The sequence below is a fragment of the Cydia splendana genome, chromosome 15 (assembly GCF_910591565.1).
Source record: "Cydia splendana chromosome 15, ilCydSple1.2, whole genome shotgun sequence".
Classification (NCBI taxonomy): domain Eukaryota; kingdom Metazoa; phylum Arthropoda; class Insecta; order Lepidoptera; family Tortricidae; genus Cydia; species Cydia splendana.
In genome coordinates, this window is record NC_085974.1 from 10,543,510 (window position 1) to 10,568,494 (window position 24,985).

The window sequence follows — 24,985 nt, forward strand, 5'->3', positions numbered from 1 at the left end:
CCGTTTTGTTTTCCCCGGCACTTTGCAGGGCGCCCTTAAATATCGCCTTGTTCTCAAGTAAATATAAGGTGCCAGTTTTTATTTCTCACTTCAACCAATGAAAATCTGAAACGGGAAAGCTGACCCGGGCTTTCCGGCAATTATATTAACAAACATTGACGTATTATATCTATGGACTGGCCTTACGGGCACTAAAATGGTACTAGTTCAGCGGTGTGACTCAACAATTCGAGCCAATCGCGCAGCCTAACGCAGCTAGTTGCGACCAATCGCTCGCGTGATGCGAACTAGCAATGCGGATATTCCAATTTTTGATTAATATTACCTATACCTATGTACTTTGTAAACGTAGAGGCTTTGGGGTAGGTACTTCGGATGGAATTTCAGTGGGTATACACCTACGTAATATTCGTAACTAGAATATGATTTTATATTGAATTACACTTCATAAATTTAATATGCACCCATTTACTGTTCTTAAGTGTACCTATCTATTATCTATGTATCTGTGTGTGTATGTTAAAAATAAGAAGAAAATAAAATTAGATTATCCTATAGTTTTCAAATCAGATCCGTTGATCACATGCATTCAAAGCTGCGTTTATCGTACAAAACAACTGCGCGCTATTGGTCATAGAATTTTGGATGGTATTTTTCAAACAGCTTGGGTACGGTGATAGCTATATTTCCATATAATGTTTAACCTTAAAATGCAATATCTTGCAAAATTGTATTGAGATGACATGTTACCGTAGAATCCAAGCTATTTGAAAAATACAACAGCAAGAATCAAAACTCACGCAGTGCAATTTAGAGCCACAAGCATGAATTATGCTTAGAGCTGCAGACGAGAGAAAACTTTATCTATGTAGTTATAAAACTTCTGTGAAAAATTCTTTCAACTAGAAAATACTTAGACGACTCGTTCATAACGCGGTAAACTGCTCGCGCCGCGCAATGCTCTCAAATTCGCTGCGACTTGGGCAGGTCTGTTATTCATAAAGCCGGCCGAACGCTGCGATTCAAGCAAACCACTACGTTGGCAAACAAAGCGTACGGTATTCTTGATGGTAAGTAGTGCAGTATAAGTAGACGCTTGCAACTACATAGGTACGCACAATTGCCTGAAAAGTTGGATTTTATGGTACACATGCGGGGTGGTCCAAAAAAGAGTAGGTGAGGGTTAGTTAATCTCAGCTAGTTTTTCTAAAGAGACCAAAGGTGCCATGTAGGGATTTAGTCCCTTTTTAGTCTCGAGTAGACGTGTGCGCCGCGCCGGCGCGCCGCCGCCGCCGGGCTTTTTGACCACGCCGCCGCCGCCGATAAATGATCGGCGTGAAATCGGCGTGACCTTGAGTGTTGTTAATTAGCTATTCCAAGTTGGTTTTTGGATTACAATATGTTTTTTTTGTAATATTTATGGTACAGTTGTCAAATATACATTAATTATTAATTAAATGAAACTAAATAGCCAGTTGCAGAAACTATTTGACACACCAATTAAAGTAACAGAGTAATCCTAAGTACTCACCGTTAACTGTTAACGAACGAACGAAGACTGCTGCCTTGGACAGCTAGAAGAACAAACCCCTCCCATTCTCAGAGAGCTTTACATCGCCACTCAGCTCTTCCCGGTATGCCATGGGTGAACTTTTAGATTCTTCGGACATATTATCCATCGCATGATGTGGAGGAACACATGAATTTAAGCCGAATGACTGGCAAACGGGCTTGAGTTGGAGCATGTGTTAGATGGTCGAACGCTATGAAGAGGTCGCTTGCGGCAGTTTGCACCGTGCAGTCCATACGGCTTATGACCGCACGAAATGGAGACAAATTACATGTGGTCGCGATCCTCAGCAATGGGAAAATGAGAAAGAACAGTAGCGTGCCTAGGGTTTCGGAGTAAGGCAAGCCGAAAGATATATTTTCAGAAATCAGAAATTATTTATTTGCATTGATACAGTACGGGGATGTTACAATATATGGTGTTACAGATCTTGTACCTAGTTTGCATGCAAGCGTGCAAATTCATCATTATAATCATAAATTTCAATAAATATAAAATGTTAAATTTTTCGTTATAAATGTCCAATCTCACTCTTTGGACTCAAATGAATTTGCTAGCGTACCGCGGCGAGTTATCATAGTGCACAGGGCATACTAGGTACTACTATAACTACTAGATAGAATCTTACAAACATATCAGAGGGCCTACCGCGAACACTGAAGTTTGCAAATTGCATGCTTCATTCTCTGTCACTCTAATTACACCTTAATTGGAGTAAACCAACAATCCTTGTGTTTTGTAAACGGCCGTACAAAATTTTCTCTTAATGCGACTGACTTATCTGAGAATACACAAGTCGGGTATTGGAAATGATATCCCGTTTTTCTACAATGTTTAACGATTTTACCTTGTCTTCGTTGAGTAATACGTGGACGCATCTCATACCGTCACAAGGAACAAATTCATCCATTGTTAACACTTATAAACGTCACAATAAACAAACAAATCCACAATCACTACTTACCTAATTCAAATTCACTTAAATAAATTGAGCTTTCGTTACTTTCGACTCGACTAAATAATAATACACTTGAAGTAAACGCGTGCCCGTGCGAACTTATGCAGCTAACTTCACACCAAAAGCCAGGCTTAAATCGCCTTATAAAATTACTATATATACCAACAAATAGTTACATCGTTCTATGACATCGTTCGTTCGTTTTGTAGGGTTAGAGGGCCAAGAGCGGGAGGAAAAAGCAAGCCCGGTTGCAAGCCGACGAGTGCGAGCAGGATAGCTAGAACATCCTACGCCTGATTTCTTTCGCGCGGATGAGGCGCCACCACGGCAAAAATTTGTAACACGCTGGCGCCGCGGTCCGCGCGCTGTAGCTAGAATTTAATAATACGGGTTCATTTGGCACGCGGTTTAAAAATAATCTATATTGATTATTGATCTTATCACTACGTAATTTCGGTAAGGCAACTAAGGCAAGCCCGGCTTTTGGGTTTGTATGGAAGTACCGCCACTGAGAAAGAAGATACGTCTCAGTGAGCTTGGTGCTTGTACGACAAGAAAACCATTTAAAAATAAACTATTGCAGTCCACTATGTCTAGCAAATTTCAAGGATATGTGGAGTTCTGTTTTGCTAAAGTACGTCATTTTTAATAGTATAAGCCATGGAAATCATGGAAAACGGAGACTTACGGATCGGATCGAAGGTCATTGGGACGAGGTAACCTCTTAATGCAAGCCAGTCACTAGGGAAATCAAGTTATTATACCTATCCTATATAATTTTTCAAACCCTATTTTACTCACAGCATATTCAAACTATACGTAGTTCACTGACCAGCAACCTGCATAGATCAAATTTTCAAGAAAACAACAAATTAAAGATTTTTCTTAAGAAACCTAAAAGTCAAGGTCACGCCGATTTCACGCCGAAAACATGCCGCCGCCGCCAATTTTTTGGCAAACGCCGCCGCCGAGCATTTTTTAATCGGCGCACACGTCTAGTCTCGAGGTCAAATTATAAATGAAATAAGGTCACTATAGTAACAAGATGTTTTATGAATTACGTAACAGGAGTGATGCCAGGGCTCCAACTAACGTATAACTAAAAAGGAAATATTAAATGGGTAAAGCTGCCGGAGACGTGAAGATCCCGTTACTCAAGTAGGATGAACATAAATGTTGCATTAAGTTGGTCTGTCTTCACAAAAATGAGAGCCCGTCGCGGGACAAAGATGAGGAGGAGATAACTTGACAAATTTCGAAAGTACGATTGGGTAAACTAAAACCGCGATAAAATTTAATGATTATCAATGAAAACACTGCGATATACTAATCGACGCATTTAGAGATTTGCATAAACACCACCTGGTCTATTGTGAATGGTGTGGTAGAAATGCTTCTGAAGCAACTTCCTTTATGTATTTCCCATCGACATGCTGAATTTCAAATTTATAAGACCACAAACAGTGAACAGACCACAAACCTTTAGGGGTATTAGTTAATTCATATACCTATGTACTTAATACTGCTACCTTGAAGTATCCCAAACACGTTTAGCGATAATTGTAGTCGTATTCAGCACGATATCCGACGCAGCACGGGCGCGTTTAAATGTACGGTAAATAAGTAATTACCCTAGTGCCAATTAATCGCGTGTCTGCGCACTAAGAAACATATTCGAACTTTACAAATTGACCATTTTTATTTAAAATTACTCCTTGGGTGTCTCGGTCGTAATAATACATACTTTATACTAAATATTATATAATATTTATATACCTATTAATAATTATAAAAGCGAATTTAAATCTGTCTGTGTGTCTTTTACCTCTTCACGCTTTAACCACTGAATTCACTTAGATAAAATTTAGTAAGTATGTAGAGTTGTAGACACAAAGGATATATTTATCCCGGAAATCAAGCTAGTATAGCATACATATTGATGTGAATTATATGTACCTAAAGTAAAGTTCTAACAGGCTTCGCTTATCTGGGTGAACTTTAAATTAATATGTAAGTATAGCTTATTCTGACTTTCCTTCGCAAATACCTCATATCGGTATGTACTCATCTCATATTAAAAGTCCGTGATCATAAGACTCATGCGTAAGCAATATTCTTTGTTATTAAAGATAGTAGGTACCCTACACTCGCCTGCTCGGCGCACGAAAATGTGATAATGCAAGTTGCTCCTTACTTATTAGATAATTAAATTCCATCCTCATGAAGGTCGTTGAAAGTCGGCGGGCGGCTTATTTCTGAACTTCCGCGGAAATTCATTCGTTCCCGAGGAATTTGAAAACTTTCAACCCGTTTCATTGGACGTTTTAACTAACGAGACGCACATGATTAGGTACCTAAAGGATCATTCCAACGGTGCGACGCGAACGAATGCTACTTTTCTAAAACTGATAGGTACTTTTCTGATTTTACTTAGAAAGTGTAGGAAATTTTTGTAGCATTTTCAGCAACGATTAACGAGTATGTACCTAGCTTTATTGAACGACACTAGGGTTGAAATTGTGTGTTTTAACCGTATCGGTGTTGTAGCGCGATTTTTAATTACAAATCGATTAAACCTACTTGTATTTAGTACTTTTCAGAATACTAAACCGATTTTCACCAATTCACCAAATGTGGCTACCTAAGAATACTTTCAAACAAAAAAACTAGATCAAAAACCGTTAATTCGTCTGGGCGCTAAAAAATGTTATGCAACCACAAACTAAGGTGTAATTAAAATGTGTTACGATTGCTGTATTACATCATAGTTCCATTAGTTCCAACAAGCATTGCATTTGGTTTACAAATGCTACAGCGTAGGTCATAATTTAATGGTAACTACATCTATTAACAAGAATACAACAACACAAGACACAAGACACAACAACAACAACAACAACAACAACAACAACAACAACAACGACGACGACGACGACGACGACGACGACGACGACGACGACGACGACGACGACGACGACGACGACGACGACGACGACGACGACGACGACGACGACGACGACGACGACGACGACGACGACGACGACGACGACGACGACGACGACGACGACGACGACGACGACGACGACGACGACGACGACGACGACGACGACGACGACGACGACGACGACGACGACGACGACGACGACGACGACGACGACGACGACGACGACGACGACGACGACGACGACGACGACGACGACGACGACGACGACGACGACGACGACGACGACGACGACGACGACGACGACGACGACGACAACGACGACGACGACAACAACGACAACAACAACAACAAAAACAACACCGATTTGAATAGATCAAAGTGATGATGTCAACATTGCAAATGGTATGCAGAGTTAGCTTAGTCCGACTATTCTCTGCATGAAAAAATAAGATATTTACTTAATTTTTAATTTAAGTAAGTATTTGGGTTAATTGCTAAATAGAATTATTGTTACATTTAAACATCCTAATAAAGTAACTAAAATGTAAAACGTAATACTAAACTAAAACTAAACGAGAATGACAAACTCTTGTCTTGAGAATGCATAATTGCCTAGATAAACGTACCTTGGCAATTATGAATTCCACCGACTCTGGTGTTTAATAGAAACGTTTATATTACTCGGCCAAAAACCAGTTTCTTTGTTGTACTTGGGTCGTTCTACCGTTTCGTGCCGATTTGCCACTTTTTTGGAGATTTTTTTTATTTTGAAGTTACAGTGTAGAGTTTGATATTGTGAATGTGTATACGTATTGTGTATATTATTTTATAAAGGCACCTATATACTAGTTATACTTTTGGAATACAAATAAGGAATGTAATGAAGGCACAGATGGAAATGAAAAAGCAAGGGAAGGTAATGAAACACGAATAGAAGGAAATGAAATTAGATTAAATATAAATTAACTTTATTGGTCAAAATCAAAGTGATAATATTTTAAACGATGGAACCATAAATATCTTGGCTTATAAAAAGTATATCTACCCTGTTGACATGTTTAATATAATAACCTACTTTTTAACAATACTTTTTAAGATGTTTCAGTATTCGTTTTCGGTCTCATTATTTGTCAGAACTAGAAACAAATAATAATGAGATTTGTAATGTAAAAAACTGCTTACATAAATGAAATTAAAAAGGCTTAAATTATCTACAAATTGTTATAAAAAACAATCGTTATTTATGATAAAATATATTATTCGGGAAAGAACTGAGGTATAATTTTAAACTATCCAGTATCGATGTAGGTAATGTGACTTAGCCGTCTTTGTATAGGGCAGATACTGTTTTTTTAAATAATGAAGTGGGCCGGAATATTACATTTCGGACACGACCATGATAAGCCGTTTCAAAGGGAACGGCAGGCCGAGGTAAAGCTGCAGGACAGCAGAGCTTGGAGACGAACAAATAGTTGTGTATTAAAAAGCAAACTAGCGGACCGCAGACACGATGTTGAGCTCTAAAGCCATTGGAGGTCGAAGAGCGTACTCTACGAAACACAAAATCCTGTGTAAATAGAGGCCAAAGGCCGAGTACGCCCCAATAATCAAAATACTTATTATAAATAATAAACTCCTAAAAAGATGTAGACTCAACAAGTCGCACTTTCGAGGAAAAATGCAAAGGTCAAGCCGCAGGAGGGTCCGAAATCACATTGGTTAAATTTCAAGCTCTCTTAGTTCTCAAGTTAGGTCTTCTATGGAAGCGCAACGTGATCAGACGGACTGGGCCTTCAGCGTTTATGCGGACCTCGGCCTTTGGCCTCACGTAGCAAAGTTCTGCTCTCTTGCAGATTGATATTTGGCCTTGCACGGAAATGTGCCCCTATCTGAAGCTCCCCCGGGCCTTCGGCCTTGCTTTTTAGGGTTCCGTATTAATACATTCGGCTATTGGTTCTTGTTTGAGGTCAGCTCCATTGAAGCTCAGTCTTTGACCTCGCACGATTGTGCCCGCTGCCAATAGTTAAAAGAAATTTTTAACACCTTTTGCGGAGCCCGGCTTTCGGCATCGGTTGCATTTGGACATTGAAACAATTTAAGGTCTACTCTCCTGCGAAAGCTCGGCTTTCCGCCTCGCAGAAAAGCGCGCTACAATCGGACGCTCCGAGCTGCTTGCTCTTTCTTTGCGGAACTCGCAGAAAGCGGTGGGAATGGGACGCTTCTCTCCAGTTCTAGATGGTGTTGGACCATTATTTCATAAACTTTCTATATTCTTGGCCTTTAGACGGTTACAAAGTTACAAGAAATTTCCCTGATACGGCTAACCCGTATTTTTAACTTAGCACTAGAAGAGGCTCCCGGGAGCAAATCTTTGTGAGACCCTCCTCATAAATATCTGGCGTCGGAGGGCTCGCTCTTGAGCTTTATTCAAGAACTATCAAAAGTTTTCAGTATTTTAATTAGCATAATTTTTTCATTAATAGGCGTTAGATAAGTTTCAATAGGGTCATCTGTCCAAAATGTTCCGCATTTATAAAATGTTGGAAATATGATGTATCTATCCGATATATTTACAATATTTGCCATGAAAAAAAAAACTACTTACGCGCCTATCTGCTTATTTATATGCAATATCCACAACCAACAGGATTCCCATGACATAATGTCGGGTATAGGTAAGAACCTATACCCTGAAACTCTGTCAAACGGTCGAAAGAATTGGACATACATACGTTTCAAAACATGAGAGTTATGATTTAAGAGCGTATGTGTGCATATAACTCTTGGGCTGTGGGCTAAAAACATAAAAAGGTATCATCATCTGTCATACAAAATTATTGTTCATTTCCTTCCAAACTGGCTCATTTCCTTCACCCGAAAATATTGGAAGAAATGGAGAGGGATGAATTGGAGTGGAATGAACTTCCGGCGGTTTTTTTAAATTTCTTTATCGTCTTTAAGGCTAGAATGTCATCAAGTAAAAGTAATGAAGATATACCAAAATGCTAACAGATTATTAACAAGGTGATTTTTTTGCAATATATATAGCACCAAATTACTTAATGGATAAAAATGAGTAGTAACCGTGACAAAGTGCCTTTCCGGTGAGGAGAACCCAAATTACTCGTAAATCAAGAGCGCGAAACCTCCTTCGTTGACGTATTGCGGTAGACTAAGGTAGTAAAAACACGTAGCAATCACAGTTATTCGTGAATAAAGGCGCGTTTAGATTTGGCATGAGTGGCAATTTTTTAGAGTGAAAATGAAGTCTTTCGCGTGACAAAATTAAAAAGTGCGTTCTCTCTATGATAATTTAACTTTAAAAATACGTACCATGTACCATTATATTACTGATTATGTGCTTATTTATAAACAATAATGGAAAATAGGGTTTATCTGCAAATAATAGTGTTTTTAATTTTCGAACCCAATGGTACGCCAATTTAGGTCGAGGGAAATGAATTTTTCGCATGTTTTTAATTTTTATTTAATAAATCATTAGGTTTAGCTAAATTCCAAAACTGGCGCATTTTCCGTAGCACATAAACATACCTTTTAAAAATAACCACATGTAAAAAAATATAATTTTAAGGCTTGATGGGGGCTCGGACACCAAATCGGCACGAAACGGTAGAACGACCCACTTACCAACTTTTACATTTTTGTTGAAGTTGAACGTTTGTTTCATTAGAAAACTTACACTACTTTTTTTAGGCGGTTAAACTACACAAAACCTATCACCACATTGCCATATTATTATATTCACAAATTAATATACTTACGAATTTTCACAAATTAACTTTATGTTACGCATTACGCGTTATACAAAATCCAGAAGTGTCATTAAAATATGTACATACAAAAATTCAAAATCATATGAGTGACAGATGGTATCTGAGACACTGACACCACATTAACACTTTTTTTTAATGGCCTGGAAGATAGAATAATAAAGTACTTATAAAGTCTGTGCGCGGAAAGAGAAGAGTGGTGGAGTGGAATATTATGAGGGAACCAATATATGACTCTTTTCCTTCCGCTAAGACTTCTACAATGAAAAACTTAAATAGGTACTATCTCGTAACAAGTACATATATGTATATTATAGAGTTTGTTGCCCACCAAGCCAAGCACAACAATATATACGTCTACCCAGTGGCGGATTTGCCCTAAGGCCCAATAGGCCTTAGGACATTAGGAGCGACAGCAAGGCTTAGGGCGATCAACACTGCAAATCCGCGACTGCGTCTACCGTTTTCTCTTTTTCTCCTCCTTTCTTTCGGGCCGGGCCTTTATTCTTCATTGATTTGCATGTTTTCGGTGATAAGGGTCAATATTGATTAGCACAAAATAGTGACAGGACTGGATACTGTCCAGATTGGTCCAGATTCACCGGACGGGATAAAAACTTGAGTAATGTTAAGCAAACCTTAAACTACTAGACATTAAAAACTTATCGAAATGAGTAAATAAATGTCAACTTACTGTCACTCACCCATTAAAACATATGCATAAGGAATTTTATTATTTAACTGTGACGCCTTTATTGAAAATAATTCCTAATGAATGAATCTAGTAGTGAACAGACTTCCAAAACGACCGAGTCGTTAGATGGCACGAATGATGAAAATTACGAAGAAAGCGACGACCGGAGGATGCCTTTTGTCTCGCGTCATATGGCTGGAGACAGGAACGCTGGTGGTTTGTTTGTAACCAACCTGCTGAAAACCTGGACTGAAGTCTCTAGGCTTAACTACCTTGAATGTCTCTCGGACAGTATAGTCGGAAGTAAGCTCAAATCCTAATAAAAAAACCGGACAAGTGCGAGTCGGACTCGCCCACCGAGGGTTTCGTACTTTTTAGTATTTATTGTTATAGCGGCAACAGAAATACATCATCTGTGAAAGTTTCAACTGCCTAGCTATCACGGTTCATGAGACACAGCCTGGTGACAGACGGACGGACGGACGGACGGACAGCGTAGTTTAGTAATAGGGTCCCGTTTTTACCCTTGGGTACGGAACCCTAAAAATAATTATTAATTTATTGACTGTCCAAATTAAATCCTTAAAATCCAGTTTATTTATTTATTTTATTTTAAAGTTTATTTCAGGCAACTAGGCCATATTACATATACCTTATAGACTAACATACTCGTACATATAAATTTCATAAACTTAAAAACTAAACACTATTTTGGCGAGACAACGGCGTGGCGTGGCGTGGCGTGGCGTGGCATGTTATATGTGAATATCTGTGAGAGTCAGGATCGCGGGTGTACCTAAATAAAAATAAACAAAAAGCATACCATATTTTAGTACCTAATTTGTACTATTTGGTACCTCCTTTAAAAAAATTAGTACCTCACGGTATTAAAAGTTATTACCGAAAAACATTACACCCGCCATTCTGACAGTCAGAATGGCGGGTGTATTTTATTACGCAATGATCCCGCGATTATTGATAAATTCTATAAAAGCCAAATTTTAGTACCTTTTTAGTACTTTCATATTCAATTATAAATTGAGCCATTTTATTTGTGGTTTCCGAGTTTTACTCATTTTACACTTTACATTGCTATTACAATTTTGCAGGCGCTTTAATTTTTCACCGTATCGATTTCGTTTTTAAGAAAAAACGCTACGCTACAACTATTGTTATTACGCCAGGATTTAGTACCTTTTACGTTTAATTTGTTACCTTTTCACGATTAATCTGTTAAGTTCAATTAACTATGAAAATTACGTCTTACAAATGGCCAGGCGCCATGTCATAGAATTCTTCGTATGAAAAAATTCTGCTCTTCATTGTGCTTGTAATTGTGTACCTAATACCTACTTTTAAGTATATGGTGATTAATGAAATAAAACCCGCAAATTATGTCTGTTTGTCGGTATATGACTTCTCGTCCCGTTGATGTCCTTTTTAGGGTTCCGTACCAAAAAAGTACAAAAGGAACCCTCATGGTGCGACTCTGTCCGTCTGTCCGTCCGTATGTCACATCGCTAAATATATCGAGAACTACGGAAGCTATCGATTTGAAATTTGGAATGATTATTTGTTTATGAATTTTTAATAATTATGGAAAATGCCCAATATAAAGAGGGGGCAAAATTTACAAGTCTATGGTTACTAGGTCGAGTAGGATATCATTTGAAAGCGCTCGAATTGAACATTACAAAACATTTCTTTTTCACACTGAAAAATAAATTTATATTTGAAGGAAAAATGTGAAAAACAAAACTATTAAGGTCAATGTGGCCAAATCCGTCAGAGGAGTAAATCCGTCCAACAACATTTGCGACTATTCTAACAACAGTATGCACTTGCTGACTCGATCGCTAAAGCAGAGAGCATATTTAATACCAGTAGTCAAAAACAGATCACAACAGTAGTCAGAAACAGCGCTCAGTCGCCAGTAAATGAACAAAAAAAAAACCCTATTAAAGTTCAGGTGCGCTCCGAACTTGATATTGAGCTAAGTGTGCTGCTCTGTTTTGTGAAGTTGGGATCAGACGATGTAAGTTAGGCATTAATAATGGCTTATATAGAATTTTAGACGATGCGAGAACTCGCATGCGAGTTTCATTACACTGCGGTTTTTGATCGGTCGGTTGAATTGGACGTAACCAACAGTCCGCAAATTCCGCAATGTAACTAAAATGCATGCGAGTTCGCGCGCAGTCTAAATCAGCCCTTAGTATGTTTATTATTGTTCGATATGCATGTTTATCGGTCTTTTTATCCATTTTACATTATAATCTCATGGTGAGAAACCATGGGTGGTTAAAATTTGTGTTTACAAAACTATCGAGCGGACAAATCCGTCAATTACGAAACGGGAAAAATCGTTTGTGCCGGAATTTCCCTATTTCATATATTGCCAACCTTTTTTGATTTGACTCACTTAGGTAAGTATAACTCATATCATACTCATGCGGTGATGCGAGATTTTTACTGAATTGTCAAATTTCTCATATAAATTCGTGGTAGCTTTCGTACATCAATCTAAGATATCTGTGCTGTATTATTTAAAATTAAAAAGTAGATATTATTTTTAAACTTTTTTTAAAGGTTTAATTTAAAAATAGGACGGATTTGCCCCAAGAATATATTTGGGAATAAAATCTAAATTTAACCTTAAATTGAGTTCACTAAGGTTTAGTTTCGATTAAGGGTATAGTGGTATTTATGTTCACTTGACGTACTTACCTACATGTTTGTAATACGTCACGATACAAGAAAAATCGTTGGTTGACAGAAATGCCCCAAACCCTAGGGAAAATCCGTCAACTGACATGTCTTTAAAAAAAAATCATATTTAAATAACCAGCAGTACTAGGAGTTTAATATGAGTACTTTTATATAAATAAATAAAATATGTATATAAATAATTAAAATTGGGGACATCTTACACAGATCAACCTAGCCCCAAACTAAGCAAAGCTTGTACTATGGGTGCTTGGCGACGATATACATACTTATATAGATAAATACATACTTATATACATAGAAAACACCCATGACTCAGGAACAAATATTAGTGTTCATCACACAAATAAATGCCCTTACTGGGATTCGAACCCAGGACCATCGGCTTCGCAGGCAGGGTCACTACCCACTAGGCCAGACTGGTCGTCTATAATTCATAGGTTAAATAAATGCTTAATCTATTACAGTGATAAGGTTTATTAAAAAGTTAATATCATCATAGTTATGACCGGCCAAAGTGAACTTAAACTATGACGGAAATGCCCTCATTGACCTTAAATCCCCCCCCCCCCCCCCCCCCCTAAGTATCCCCGAAAAACCAACATACATACAGTGAGTATTTTAGTTACTAAACGTGTCTGAACACCAAAAATGTAGTCGAGAAGACTAGTAAGAGTGGGAGTGAGGCCACGGGGAGGCTCACTCGCCAGAAAAAATAGAACAAAATGGATCCATTCGACTAATTTACTGACTAATCTACTCGACTAAATTGTTGGTGTTCAGACACGTAGTACTCGCAACTCGCCACTCGACTATGTAGTGAACTAGGCTAGACATTGATACTCAAGGCGGTTTGTGTACAAGTGGCTTAACCGCGAAACGCAAAAATCTAAACTTCGTTATCTGCCTCTCTATCGATCGAATATGCAAGAGTGATAGAGAGGCAGAAACCGAACTTTTGATTTTCGTGTTTCGCGGTAGGCCCTGTGTTGGTGCTAGTGACGCCCTCTACGCAGAGTTTTGCGTAATATTCCCTGTGGGGTCGCTTTCCGTGCCATATTCATACTCAGACACAGCGACCTTGTCAGAAGAAAAACTGTACCAAGACGATAGAAAAACATCATGTAATAGTTAAATGAAATAATTGCTTGTATTTCTAAAAGGTATGTATTTCAATCGTATGTCTTCTTAGCAAAATCAACGGGATCCCACAAAGAAGTATATTCATCACACTAATATACCGACAAACAGACATAATTTGCGGGTTTTATTTGATTAATCAGTAATCACGATATACTTAAGAGTAGGTATAGGTACACGGTACGCGGAATTTTTTCATAGGAAGAATTCTTTGACATCGCGCCTGGCCATTTGTAAGAGATAATTTTCATAGTTAATTGAACTTAACAGATTAAACGTGAAAGGGTAACAAATTAAACGTAAAAGGTACTAAATCCTGGCGTAATAACAATAGTTGTAGCGTAGCGTTTTTTCTTAAAAACGAAATCGATACGGTGAAAAATCGAAGCGCCTGTAAAATTGTAATAGCAATGTAAAGTGTAAAATGAGTAAAACTCGGAAACCACAAATAATGTGGCTCAATTTATAAATGAATATGAAAGTACTAAAAAGGTACTAAAATTTGTCTTTTATAGAATTTATCAATAATCGCGGGATCATTGCGTAATAAAATACACCCGCCATTCTGACTGTCAGAATGGCGGGTGTAATGTTTTTTGGTGATAACTTTTAATACCGTGAGGTACTAATTTTTTTAAAGGAGGTACCAAATAGTACAAATTAGGTACTAAAATATGGTATGCTTTTTGTTTATTTTTATCTAGGTACACCCGCCATCCTGACTCTCACGAATATCTCACCTCACCTCACGGGCACTATTATTTCCCACTTTCTCAGCCTAACACATATTTTAAGGATATGGGGGGGTTCATTGAGTAGGTCTGTGAAGTAAGAGCGCGGAAAATATGTCCGGGCCCGGGAATGGCCGGCGTTTATCATTCACACCAGATAACCTTTACGTTTTTGCTGTGAGAGCGCGTGCTGGATTTTTAATATCTTCCCTTCGACGATTCCACTGATTTTGTTTTTACAAGATTTGGGGTTGCGATCCCAGACATTGTTATTTTTTAGGTTTATATCAGTCATGAGAGTGTAGACGTTATAGAGTAGTAAATGAAGCAAGTTGTTGTATGGAGACCCATGCATTAATTTCTCAGTCGATGAAATTTTGCTTGGTTATTGTATAGTATGAGCCGAAACTAACATATAAATATCCAAAAAAAAAAAACACTCCTAAGTTAGGTATTTATACGTAAAAATATAAATCTGTTTATATATTGAACTGAGTAATTCCTCCGTCCAAAATTATTTTACCAAATAAGTTATTTGTATTAGTATGTAATACTAGAAAAAAATCTAAAACTTTTGTCAAACATGAGAATATTTTTTTATGATAATTCCTTTTTTTGTCGCTCATTTTCATCGGAAAATTGCTCTGTCATTTTTTTCTTCTTATATGATCTTAGAATATAATTTGGCGTAGTGGGTAAGAAAATCAAAAAAAAAATGGATACCCAAATTTATGTATTTTAGAACTATTAAAAACTGAGAGTGGAAAATTTCTCAGCCTGATTTCGTTTTAAATATGTACTAAGTAGTCACGTATACACTTAAATCCAAAATATCCAAAAGAAATATCATACCTTGTACACCCCGCTCCCTACACACTACTGCTCCCGATATGTTTAGTTTTTAATACGCTCGTTATTTTTTGGATGTTTTTAAAGTTGAATAGAAAGACAACTGTGAACTTAATTCAGTAAATAAAATGGATAGAGAAATTTTCCACAGCGAGTAAAAAGGTAATTTTTGAAAATAGTACAGTTACATGGTAATTTTTTTAGATTTTCATTTTGTAGATATAAAACTGCAATAAAATGGCATTCCAGTGAAAAAATTTGACGGAGCAATTTTCCGGTCCAAGACACGCCAAAAAATTATATTTTATTAATATTGGTATTTCTGCTGGGATATTTTTTTTGATATTTCATATATTGTTGCAATACGTTACATGAATATATCCGGTGAAGAAAGTTTCAACGGAGCATTTTTCCGTAAAAAGATATTAACGATTTAAGACTTTAGGTATTTACTTTAATTCTATTATTATTATTCTTTGGAAATTTATACAATACTTTTTATTTATTGATACTTTATCATACTGTAAAGTTTTTTCTGGCTGAGGAATTACTGCGGGGTCCGCTACCTTTATTTACTACACTATTATATGTTAGTAGTTTTATTTAAATCTTATTATATGACTAACGTTAATGTTAGTCTAACGTTAAGGTGGCCCTACGACACGTGCGACTTTCTCATTGGTTTAGTCCGAGACTGAAAAGATAACTCCCATGGTTAACAATCTACTATTTCACCACACCAACTGGTAAAGGCTCTCTGGATTGTTCAAAAACTGATGAGAAGTTGCATTTTATCCACATGTGGGACAAAGTAATGTGATGCAAATTTTGAATTGTTTACCTTTTGTTGGCTGGTAGAATTGACTTCTAAATGATCATTTTGAATGATAAATATGTACATAAGGTTCATTTGGATTTGATTTTGTTTGATATTTTATAGTTAGTATTTTCCTTGCGTTAAGTGTGGTGAAGATTTTGTGTTTCACTCGGTGGCAAAATTTGTTTTGCAATATTAGCACGAGGTGTTAAACAACTACTAAAACACTTAAGGTTCCGTCCCACAGGCGGGTGAGTGTTTTATAAGTAAAAGCGGCCCGCCCCGTTCACGCCCCGCCCGGAAAACGCGCCTGTGTGACGGAACCTTTACGTTACTATTAATATTTAGCAGTCGCTTGTCGATGAAGAAAACCTCCTCCGTACCTCCTACCTCCGTAAATCCGAGAATAATAAATTCAAAGGTATGAAGTACCCAACCCGCTTGTGGCCAGCGTGAGACTATAGCTCCACCTCTCGTGTTAAAATACTTACACTCAGGAGCGGGATGTATATAGCCTAAATACTTATATATTTTTATCGGGACTCAGGAGGATATGTATTAAAATATGACGCGATTTAGGCACATAAAAAACGGGTTGCACTCCGGGAGTGCCGACAGAAGTGAAAACTCAATGACTAGTCCAAAATGTAAGCAGCACTATGTATACACGGTGTAACATGAGGAAACCGAATAATTTTAACAGCGTATTCCTGATCATATTTAGAGACAAAAATGTCCTATAAACTTTTTTGAAATTCGCCTAGTTTCAGAGATAATATTAATTTAGAAATAAACAAGTTTTTGTTGTTACATACTGTAAAAGACCTTTTTGATGGTGATGTTGCTGCTATGGGACGTAGTCTAAATATCCTTATTGATAGATGTCAAAAAGTGACAAGTAACACTTTGCAAAAAGTAGGTTTTAGGAAAAAAAAAGGAAAAATCAATTTTCAGTGACAAGTTTACCCATAACATTTATTTTTTATGTACAAATACATTCAAAAAATTGAAAAAACAAAACAAAAAAAAATATGATTTTGGCGAAATTGACCTAAACTTATACTACATTTTTTCCTTCTTTTGACCTCAGAAATGCGTGGTTAAAATTATTCGGTTTCCTCATGTTACACCGTGTATAGCTGATCAAACCAATTTGTCAGTAAATAGGAACAAAAAAAACTATACTCATCCTTTTATTTTGGGTGCCAGTACTAGTGTAAGACAAAGATAGTATGATTCTCTCTATCTATGTTTGAAATTAGACAGTCCTTTGACACACTATAATTGACCCATCCTCCTTTCTATTGAAAAACTTTAGTTCCGAAATTGCTGGCCAGTGAGCTTAAATTTGTAGCGTTAATTGTTTAAAATTCGAATAGAAATTGTAAAGTTACCTTGCAGACCTCGCATCTAAATATATTTGGTCATGATATTTTGAGTTTTATTCACCAGTACTAGAGTTCACTTTTATTAGCGATTTCATCAAGATGAAGCTTTATTGAATTATATTTGAGTGATATAAAGTTAGAATGTAACTGTGAGATCCTCGTATTTCAGCCCGTACAAGATTAGAACATTGAGCTTTATTGCTTAATATAAAAGTCCAGTTTTAAATAATTGACCTGATTATGATACGTTATGACTAAAGTTCTTTGGTGAATAACATTGTCCGTGACACATGACGTCAGCGTTACGTTACGCGTTACGCGTTACGCTGAATCGAGTTTATCATTTTTTCCCCACCTCAAAAAGTGCTCAGCGCCGCTAAAGAAGTTTTCACTTCAAAAATTACTCAACTAGCTTACATTACATATGTCTGACTGAATATGTATATGTTGGATTCTTTCAGGTGGTATCTTAAAACAAAATTTAACAGTCCATAGAAGAATCACGCTCCCTTCTCAGTTGCTCGAAGACCTACGGAGTTACCCAGAGGACATACTTATCGAAACAGTAAGCCCAGTCATTCCCACCACATTATATGTATGATAAAAAAAAAACAGAAAATTTTCAGGCTTTTTGTTTCAATTCAACAAGATACTCGCTTCATATTCCATTTCCCACTACGGCTCCGAAAATTGAAAATTCTTTCACGTTTACGGGCTCCGGAAAACGGCACGAAATCTGTACGGTTACCATCAGTTTGTCACTGACATAAACGCCGTCGAGAACGTAATTTACTTTCTATACATCCCGTTTGCACTAATATGCGAGTGCGAGCGAGATGTATAGAAAGTAAATTACGTTCTCGACGGCGTTTATGTCAGTGACAAACTGATGGTAACCGTACTGTTCGCGTACATTATTAATTATCATATTTTTCCAACTCCGAATCAGGCATACCTGAAAGTTGTTTGGCGTTGCATGTAAAATTCATGAATATAAACTTGGGCATGAAATATTTTCGTCAACAACCCCCTTGGCAATATAATATGCGACGCAGGTAAAAGGGCCGTTAAACATCTTTTGAGGTGATGTAGGGCTCAAAAGTAACGGCAGGATCGCGTCCCCAGTCCCCACCAATTTGATGTACGTCCCCTTGAGTAGGGTCACATTTCATCACTCGCCGCGACTAGTATTTCCCCGAGGTAAAAATGTCTTATCGGATGTCGTTTTAACTTGAAATACTCGTACTGTGATTTTGCCAACCGAGAGAAATCAGAGAGCTCATTTGAAAGATTAACAAGAGTTACGTTTGTTTGGGTTGCAACAAGAGTTGCCTTTTTACACAATAACGTTGCTTCTCTATGTAGAACGTTAAGGTCTCATCCCAAATATTATTTTTATGTACTAATGCCACAAGCCGTAACAGAATGAATTTATTCTTAGTTCCCACATAACGTGACGCCATTGATGAACGAAGAGCAACTCTGGGGCTGCTTCTACAACTTCCCTGAGCTGTACGAGGACGCGTACTCGCCGTCGGTGCAAGTGCTCCGACTGCGCGACGTGGCCGAGCTGGTCGGCGGGGTCCTGACGAGGGACATGGTCGCCGCCTGCCTCACCTACCTGCACCGTATCCCGATACTGGAAGACTACGTTTATATCAAATTAAACCTCACAGGAAAGGTTAAATCGACTCGTGTTTATCTAATTTGTAAAACCATTTTTGGTTGTAGTCTCTGTAAAATCCAATTTATTTATGTAACAGATTTTTAGACTTTTTTTAAGCCCTCTTTACAATGCGGACTGTTGATTTTATTGTAAATGAAGTCATAACTCTCATTTATTACTGTCTTAATGCGGCTTAACCATGCCTTAACGCCTTTTTCAATTACAGCGATTGCAGAATATTGACGTACTGCAACATTATAAATATTTGGTATACTTGGATTTATCGTCGAATCGGCTGTCAAACCTAAGTGTTCTGTCGCACCTTCTCTACCTGCAGTATCTGTCCGTGAATTTCAACAGACTGGAAACCGTATTGGACTATAGCACACGTAAATAAAACATTAGTCTAGTATCGATACGTGAGTTGGATTACCTGTCCCGGGTGTAGCGACGGGAAGGTTAACGGTAACATAATGTACCCAGCGGCCCCGCTCGCGCTCAATTCGATAGCTCTCGTTTGGCTCGCGCTAACCGGAAAGCGGGCGTTCCCGATGCAATGCGGGAAACGTGGTCCCGTCTTGGCACAAAACACCGGGTTTTATCCATTACAGAAGGTTTTCCTATTTACCGACTGGCTGTTCACTGATCTCCTCATTTCCAGCGACATCGTCGTAAGCCGATATCAGTACCGCGCCTGATTTTTCCAACCGGAAAAGCAATCGATTCTGCGAAAACATGTAAAAATACTACAAATCTTAAAGAGTGGTTTTCTGTTTCAGCGCAATGGTTTCTCACAGAAGTTCATTATAAATACAATTCAGTGAAAAAGATAAGAGACCTAGCTATGTTTTGGTCGATTACTATTTTAGACTTGTCTCACAACAACATCAAAAGTATAAGCGGTCTGCAAAGTTTAAGGTTTAATTCATATCATTTTTGTTGTCAGTTACGCGTTTGCTCACAAACAAGTACCTAATTATGACAAACTTTTCTAGATATCTTCGTCATCTAGATTTATCGTTTAACCACATCCAGCGCTTGGAAAACTTGAACCATCTGCGATTATTATGGTTGGATGTGTCTTACAACAACATTTCGAGCTTCGAACTAGGACCAGACGAGGGACTTTGGACGTTATTGGAACTTGACTATCTAAATCTGAACGAAAATAATTTAAAGTCCATGAAGTTATTTTCCGGATGTACGAGGTATGTATGAGATATTTGTTTAAAGTATTTTCCAAATGTATTGTAAGGTAAAATGTCCCAGTCTCTTTTGTTTTATAAGTTATTAGGTACTATTTTTTTTAAAGCGTTTTTCTATAAAGAGTTGTCAAGATTTTGTATTCTTTTTCTAATCATAAGAAAAACGAAGTACCTAACATATAAGTAATAAGCATAATACGCATAATACAGAGGGCCGCGAGTAAAATAAATAGACACCATCATAGCAACCTATTTAACAAAATAACATAACTAATATGCTAAGTATTATTATAATTATCAAAGTATTATATTATAAATATAATGCGTTCTCATTTTATAATCTTGCCCGGACGTTCATTAGAAAGGACTGTGAGTTTGACGCTTGACCATTCCAACGCGCATGCTCGACCACCAACGATTTTTTCTTAATTAATATAAAACATAATCTACGAGTTACGATGTAGTTTACTTTTACATATTGTGTACACGAAATCACTTTCACGCAGGCTACACGAACTCTACGCCCGCAACAACAGGCTCGGTTCACTGCTCGAGCTGGCAGTTTACATGCGCCAGCTGCGCCGGCTCACTGTGCTCGATCTCCGCGCCAACCCCATCTGCGAGGCGCCCGGATACGAGCACGTCGTCTGCGACACCTTTCCGCTGCTTCTCAACCTGGACGCTACGGATCTTGATCCTGTCCGTCAAGTAACTAACCTAAAATAACGAACTCTACGCCCGCAACAACAGGCTCGGTTCACTGCTCGAGCTGGCAGTTTACATGCGCCAGCTGCGCCGGCTCACCGTGCTCGATCTCCGCGCCAACCCCATCTGCGAGGCGCCCGGATACGATAACGTCGTCTGCGTCACCTTTCCGCTGCTTCTCAACCTGGACGCTACGGATCTTGATCCTGTCCGTCAAGTAACTAACCTAAAATAACGAACTCTACGCCCGCAACAACAGGCTCGGTTCACTGCTCGAGCTGGCAGTATACATGCGCCAGCTGCGCCGGCTCACCGTGCTCGATCTCTGCGCCAACCCCGGCTGCGAGGCGCCCGGATACGCGCACGACGTCTGCGATACCTTCCCGCTGCTTCTCAACCTGGACGCTACGGATCTTGATCCTGTCCGTCAAGTAACTAACCTAAAATTATACACCGATATGAAGAAGCTAGAGAACTTGGAATTTTGCCTACTATATTTTTAAATTTGATACGTTAAAGTTGCCACGCAAGTTGACCCCTATCAATCGACGGAGTGCATTGGACCTGTGTTCCAATCTGAACATTTTATACGATATATTGTCGCTATTCCTCAATAAACGCTATGGAACTGAAGCCAGTCCATAAGCTAAACTAAGTACGCAAAGCCAGAAGAATTTCGTACATTGACCCAGCTCTTCCACTCCAATATCCCGCTCGTGACAGTCGGAATCATGGTCGGGACACGGACAGCACAGTGTTGGCCGAAACGTTAAAAACCATTATTGATCATTAACCATTACAAATCGAACCGTTACGGTTACAGTTTACGGTTCAATTTGTAATGGTTAATGGTCAATTGCAATTAACGTTCGGCCAACACTAGACACCAATATAATTACGCGTCTTCGTGCGTCTTTACTGCAACACCCAGAAACAACGTTAAATATTTTTTAGACATGATACTAGTCCTCTGAAACAGTTTGCAATAAACCACACTCATATTATAAGACCTTTCAGTAAGTAAGTATCAGTTGCATAAAGTACTATTACCCACATGTGCGTTACGAAGTTAGCTTCCGCTTAATACATACTAAGATTGATATAATGTATCACTGACGTGTCGTATCGTAATGTCCCAAGTAACACACAAGCAGGATAATAGAGTAAAATCATCTTATTCAAATTAAGATTGCATAAATTTTGTGTATAAGCGGTGGAAATTACTAAATTCGGAATAAGAAAATATGTGGGCCTAGTGGGGCCTAAATGCTGAATAAATTTTGCATAGTATCGGTTTTGCATATTAAAGCTGAATAATACTTATTTCTTACACCGTTAGTCAGACATTATTCAGCTTAAAGCATTTGTGGTTACTAAAAGCTGCATAATAGCAGCATTAGCAGCAATTAGCTGTATATATTTTGTGTCGTGAGATATTAAGCAGACAATATTAAGAAAAATGTGATAGTGGCTACTAAATGCTGAAAAGAAGCGTCGGTGAAGACTTTCAACTGTATAAAAGCGGTTGCAGTTTCAGTTTTAATGCTAGTTTTTGAATAAAGGTGGACGCTATTACTGGAAGCTGTAATGAAATCCACATATTATTTGTTATTCAGTAGCTGCATATATGGGTTAGTTATGGCTTTTATATACATAACGTCTGAATAATAAATACTAAAACAACACTTATACTTAAGTTATAGCGATTTTAGTACACATATACTATCTTTTCTTGCTAAAAGCTGCAAAATGAACGCAATGAGCAGCGCTATTCAAACTACTGCTTAGTATCAACAAATGCGCGGTGGAGAGGGTTCCCCCATACAACCATTTCCAGTCGCCGTTACGACGCGGTGTTGACACATCTTGTGTCGACACCGTCTGTTTCGGTCACAATTCCAGTCGCAGAGTCGTCGCCGTGTCGACACAGTTACCAGAAATGGGGAAGGGTCGACACATGACACAAAGTGACATAAAGTGTGGTCGCCGTGTGCACACATTGTTTCGGGTTTGCGACTACTTTATGCCAAAATCATTCGTTCATTCGTTCATTTTGTTCCTGTCAAATGGAAACTGTCAGATGGAAAAATACTTAAATAAAAATAAGTGACATTAATACGCCATCTCTAAAACGGATTACAAGACGTAATTATATATTGTTTGCATTTATATTACAATATGACTTAAATTATTATGGGGAATTAAACTGCTCGAGTGATTTGATAAACTAAGTGTAATATAATCAACGCGCCACCACATTGTTTTAGTTTAGCCGGAAATGAAATTGTTTACTTCTCAGTGCCTGTGTTCATAACTATATTATTTGAAGCATTTTTAGTACTTCGATGCGTATACTATACTTAAATAACAGAAATAACGCTTTACATACTACGAAACTTGTTAATTATGATGTATAAATATGGTTTAAGGCTGAGAAATATTGCAGTCACAAAGTAGTTGCAATGTTTCGACTTTGTGTCGACTCTGTGTTGACACATGACACGCGCTGTCAAAAGTAATAACAAAGTTACTGGTATGTTACTGGATTTGCAAAATGGCTCCTTGTGTTGATTTGTTTTCAGATATTCTCAAATTGTAAAAATTCCGTGGTCAGAGATGGGCATTAATCGATTAACTGTTTATTCGACTAATTCATGGAATAAAAAAAGTTAATTCTCAAATTTTAATCGCGATTAGTTTAGTCGACCTAACATAGATTGAAATTGAATTAATCTGAATATTAATCGAATAAATTATCGATTAAATCTCGATTGAAAGTTGACAGGGGGCCATTTTTGTACGTAAAAATAATAGAAATGTCTTGCATGCAGATGGTAGCAAAACACTTTGTCATAAAAGTCGAGATGGGTGTCGAGATGGGTGTCGATATATAGGTTTTAGGGAGTGCCGATTTCGAAAATAATGACCATTTTGGAATCCGAAATGGCGGCCATGCACTGTGTCATAAAAGTCGTCATGGATGTCGTTTTATACGTTTTAGGGGGCCCCAATTTTGAAAATGATGACCATTTTGGAATCCAAAATGGCGGCCATGCACTATGCCATAAAAGTCGTCATGGGTGTCGTTTTATAGGTTTTAGGGGGCGCAGATTTCGAAAATGATGACCATTTTGGATTCCAAGATGGCGGCCATGCACTATGTCATAAAAGTCGTCATGGACGTCGTTTTATAGGTTTTAGGGGCCCCGATTTAGAAAATGATGACCATTTTGAAATCCAAAATGGCGGCCATGCACTATGCCATAAAAGTCGTCATGGGTGTCGTTTTATAGGTTTTAGGGGGCGCAGATTTCGAAAATGATGACCATTTTGGATTCCAAGATGGCGGCCATGCACTATGTCATAAAAGTCGTCATGGATGTCGTTTTATAGGTTTTAGGGGGCGCAGATTTCGAAAATGATGACCATTTTGAAATCCAAAATGGCGGCCATGCACTATGTCATAAAAGTCGTCATGGGTGTCGTTTTATAGGTTTTGGGGGGGGCGCAGATTTAGAAAATGATAACCATTTTGGATTCCACTTTTATGACAAAATACGTAGCTGCCATCTTGGATTATAAAATGATCATCGTTTTCGAATTCTGCACTCCCTAAAACCTATAAATCGACATCCGTGACGACGCAAGTTATCTTTATTTTCAGATCTAACAAATTGCTACAGAATACAAAGGACAAAAAAGAAGCGAGGAGGTAATGAAACAAGCAAAAATACAGATGATTCCTCGACGCAATTGGGTGATTCTTAAATTGTGTCCAGATTTTTTTTGTCATGAAAGTT

The 24,985-nt window shown here is 38.0% G+C and overlaps 1 protein-coding gene across 1 annotated transcript in view; it reads left to right on the top strand.

Moving 5' to 3' along the window:
- Positions 1 to 9,995: 9,995 nt before the first annotated feature.
- LOC134797615 (uncharacterized) overlaps positions 9,996 to 24,985 on the top strand; it is a 52,581-nt gene continuing 37,591 nt past the window's right edge. The window contains exons 1-7 of the mRNA XM_063769930.1: positions 9,996 to 10,260; positions 18,071 to 18,174; positions 19,051 to 19,290; positions 19,502 to 19,664; positions 20,055 to 20,193; positions 20,271 to 20,483; positions 20,987 to 21,188. Of these exons, the coding sequence (XP_063626000.1) occupies positions 10,035 to 10,260; positions 18,071 to 18,174; positions 19,051 to 19,290; positions 19,502 to 19,664; positions 20,055 to 20,193; positions 20,271 to 20,483; positions 20,987 to 21,188 (1,287 nt within the window). The 5' untranslated portion in view covers positions 9,996 to 10,034. The remainder of the gene's footprint in view (positions 10,261 to 18,070; positions 18,175 to 19,050; positions 19,291 to 19,501; positions 19,665 to 20,054; positions 20,194 to 20,270; positions 20,484 to 20,986; positions 21,189 to 24,985) is intronic.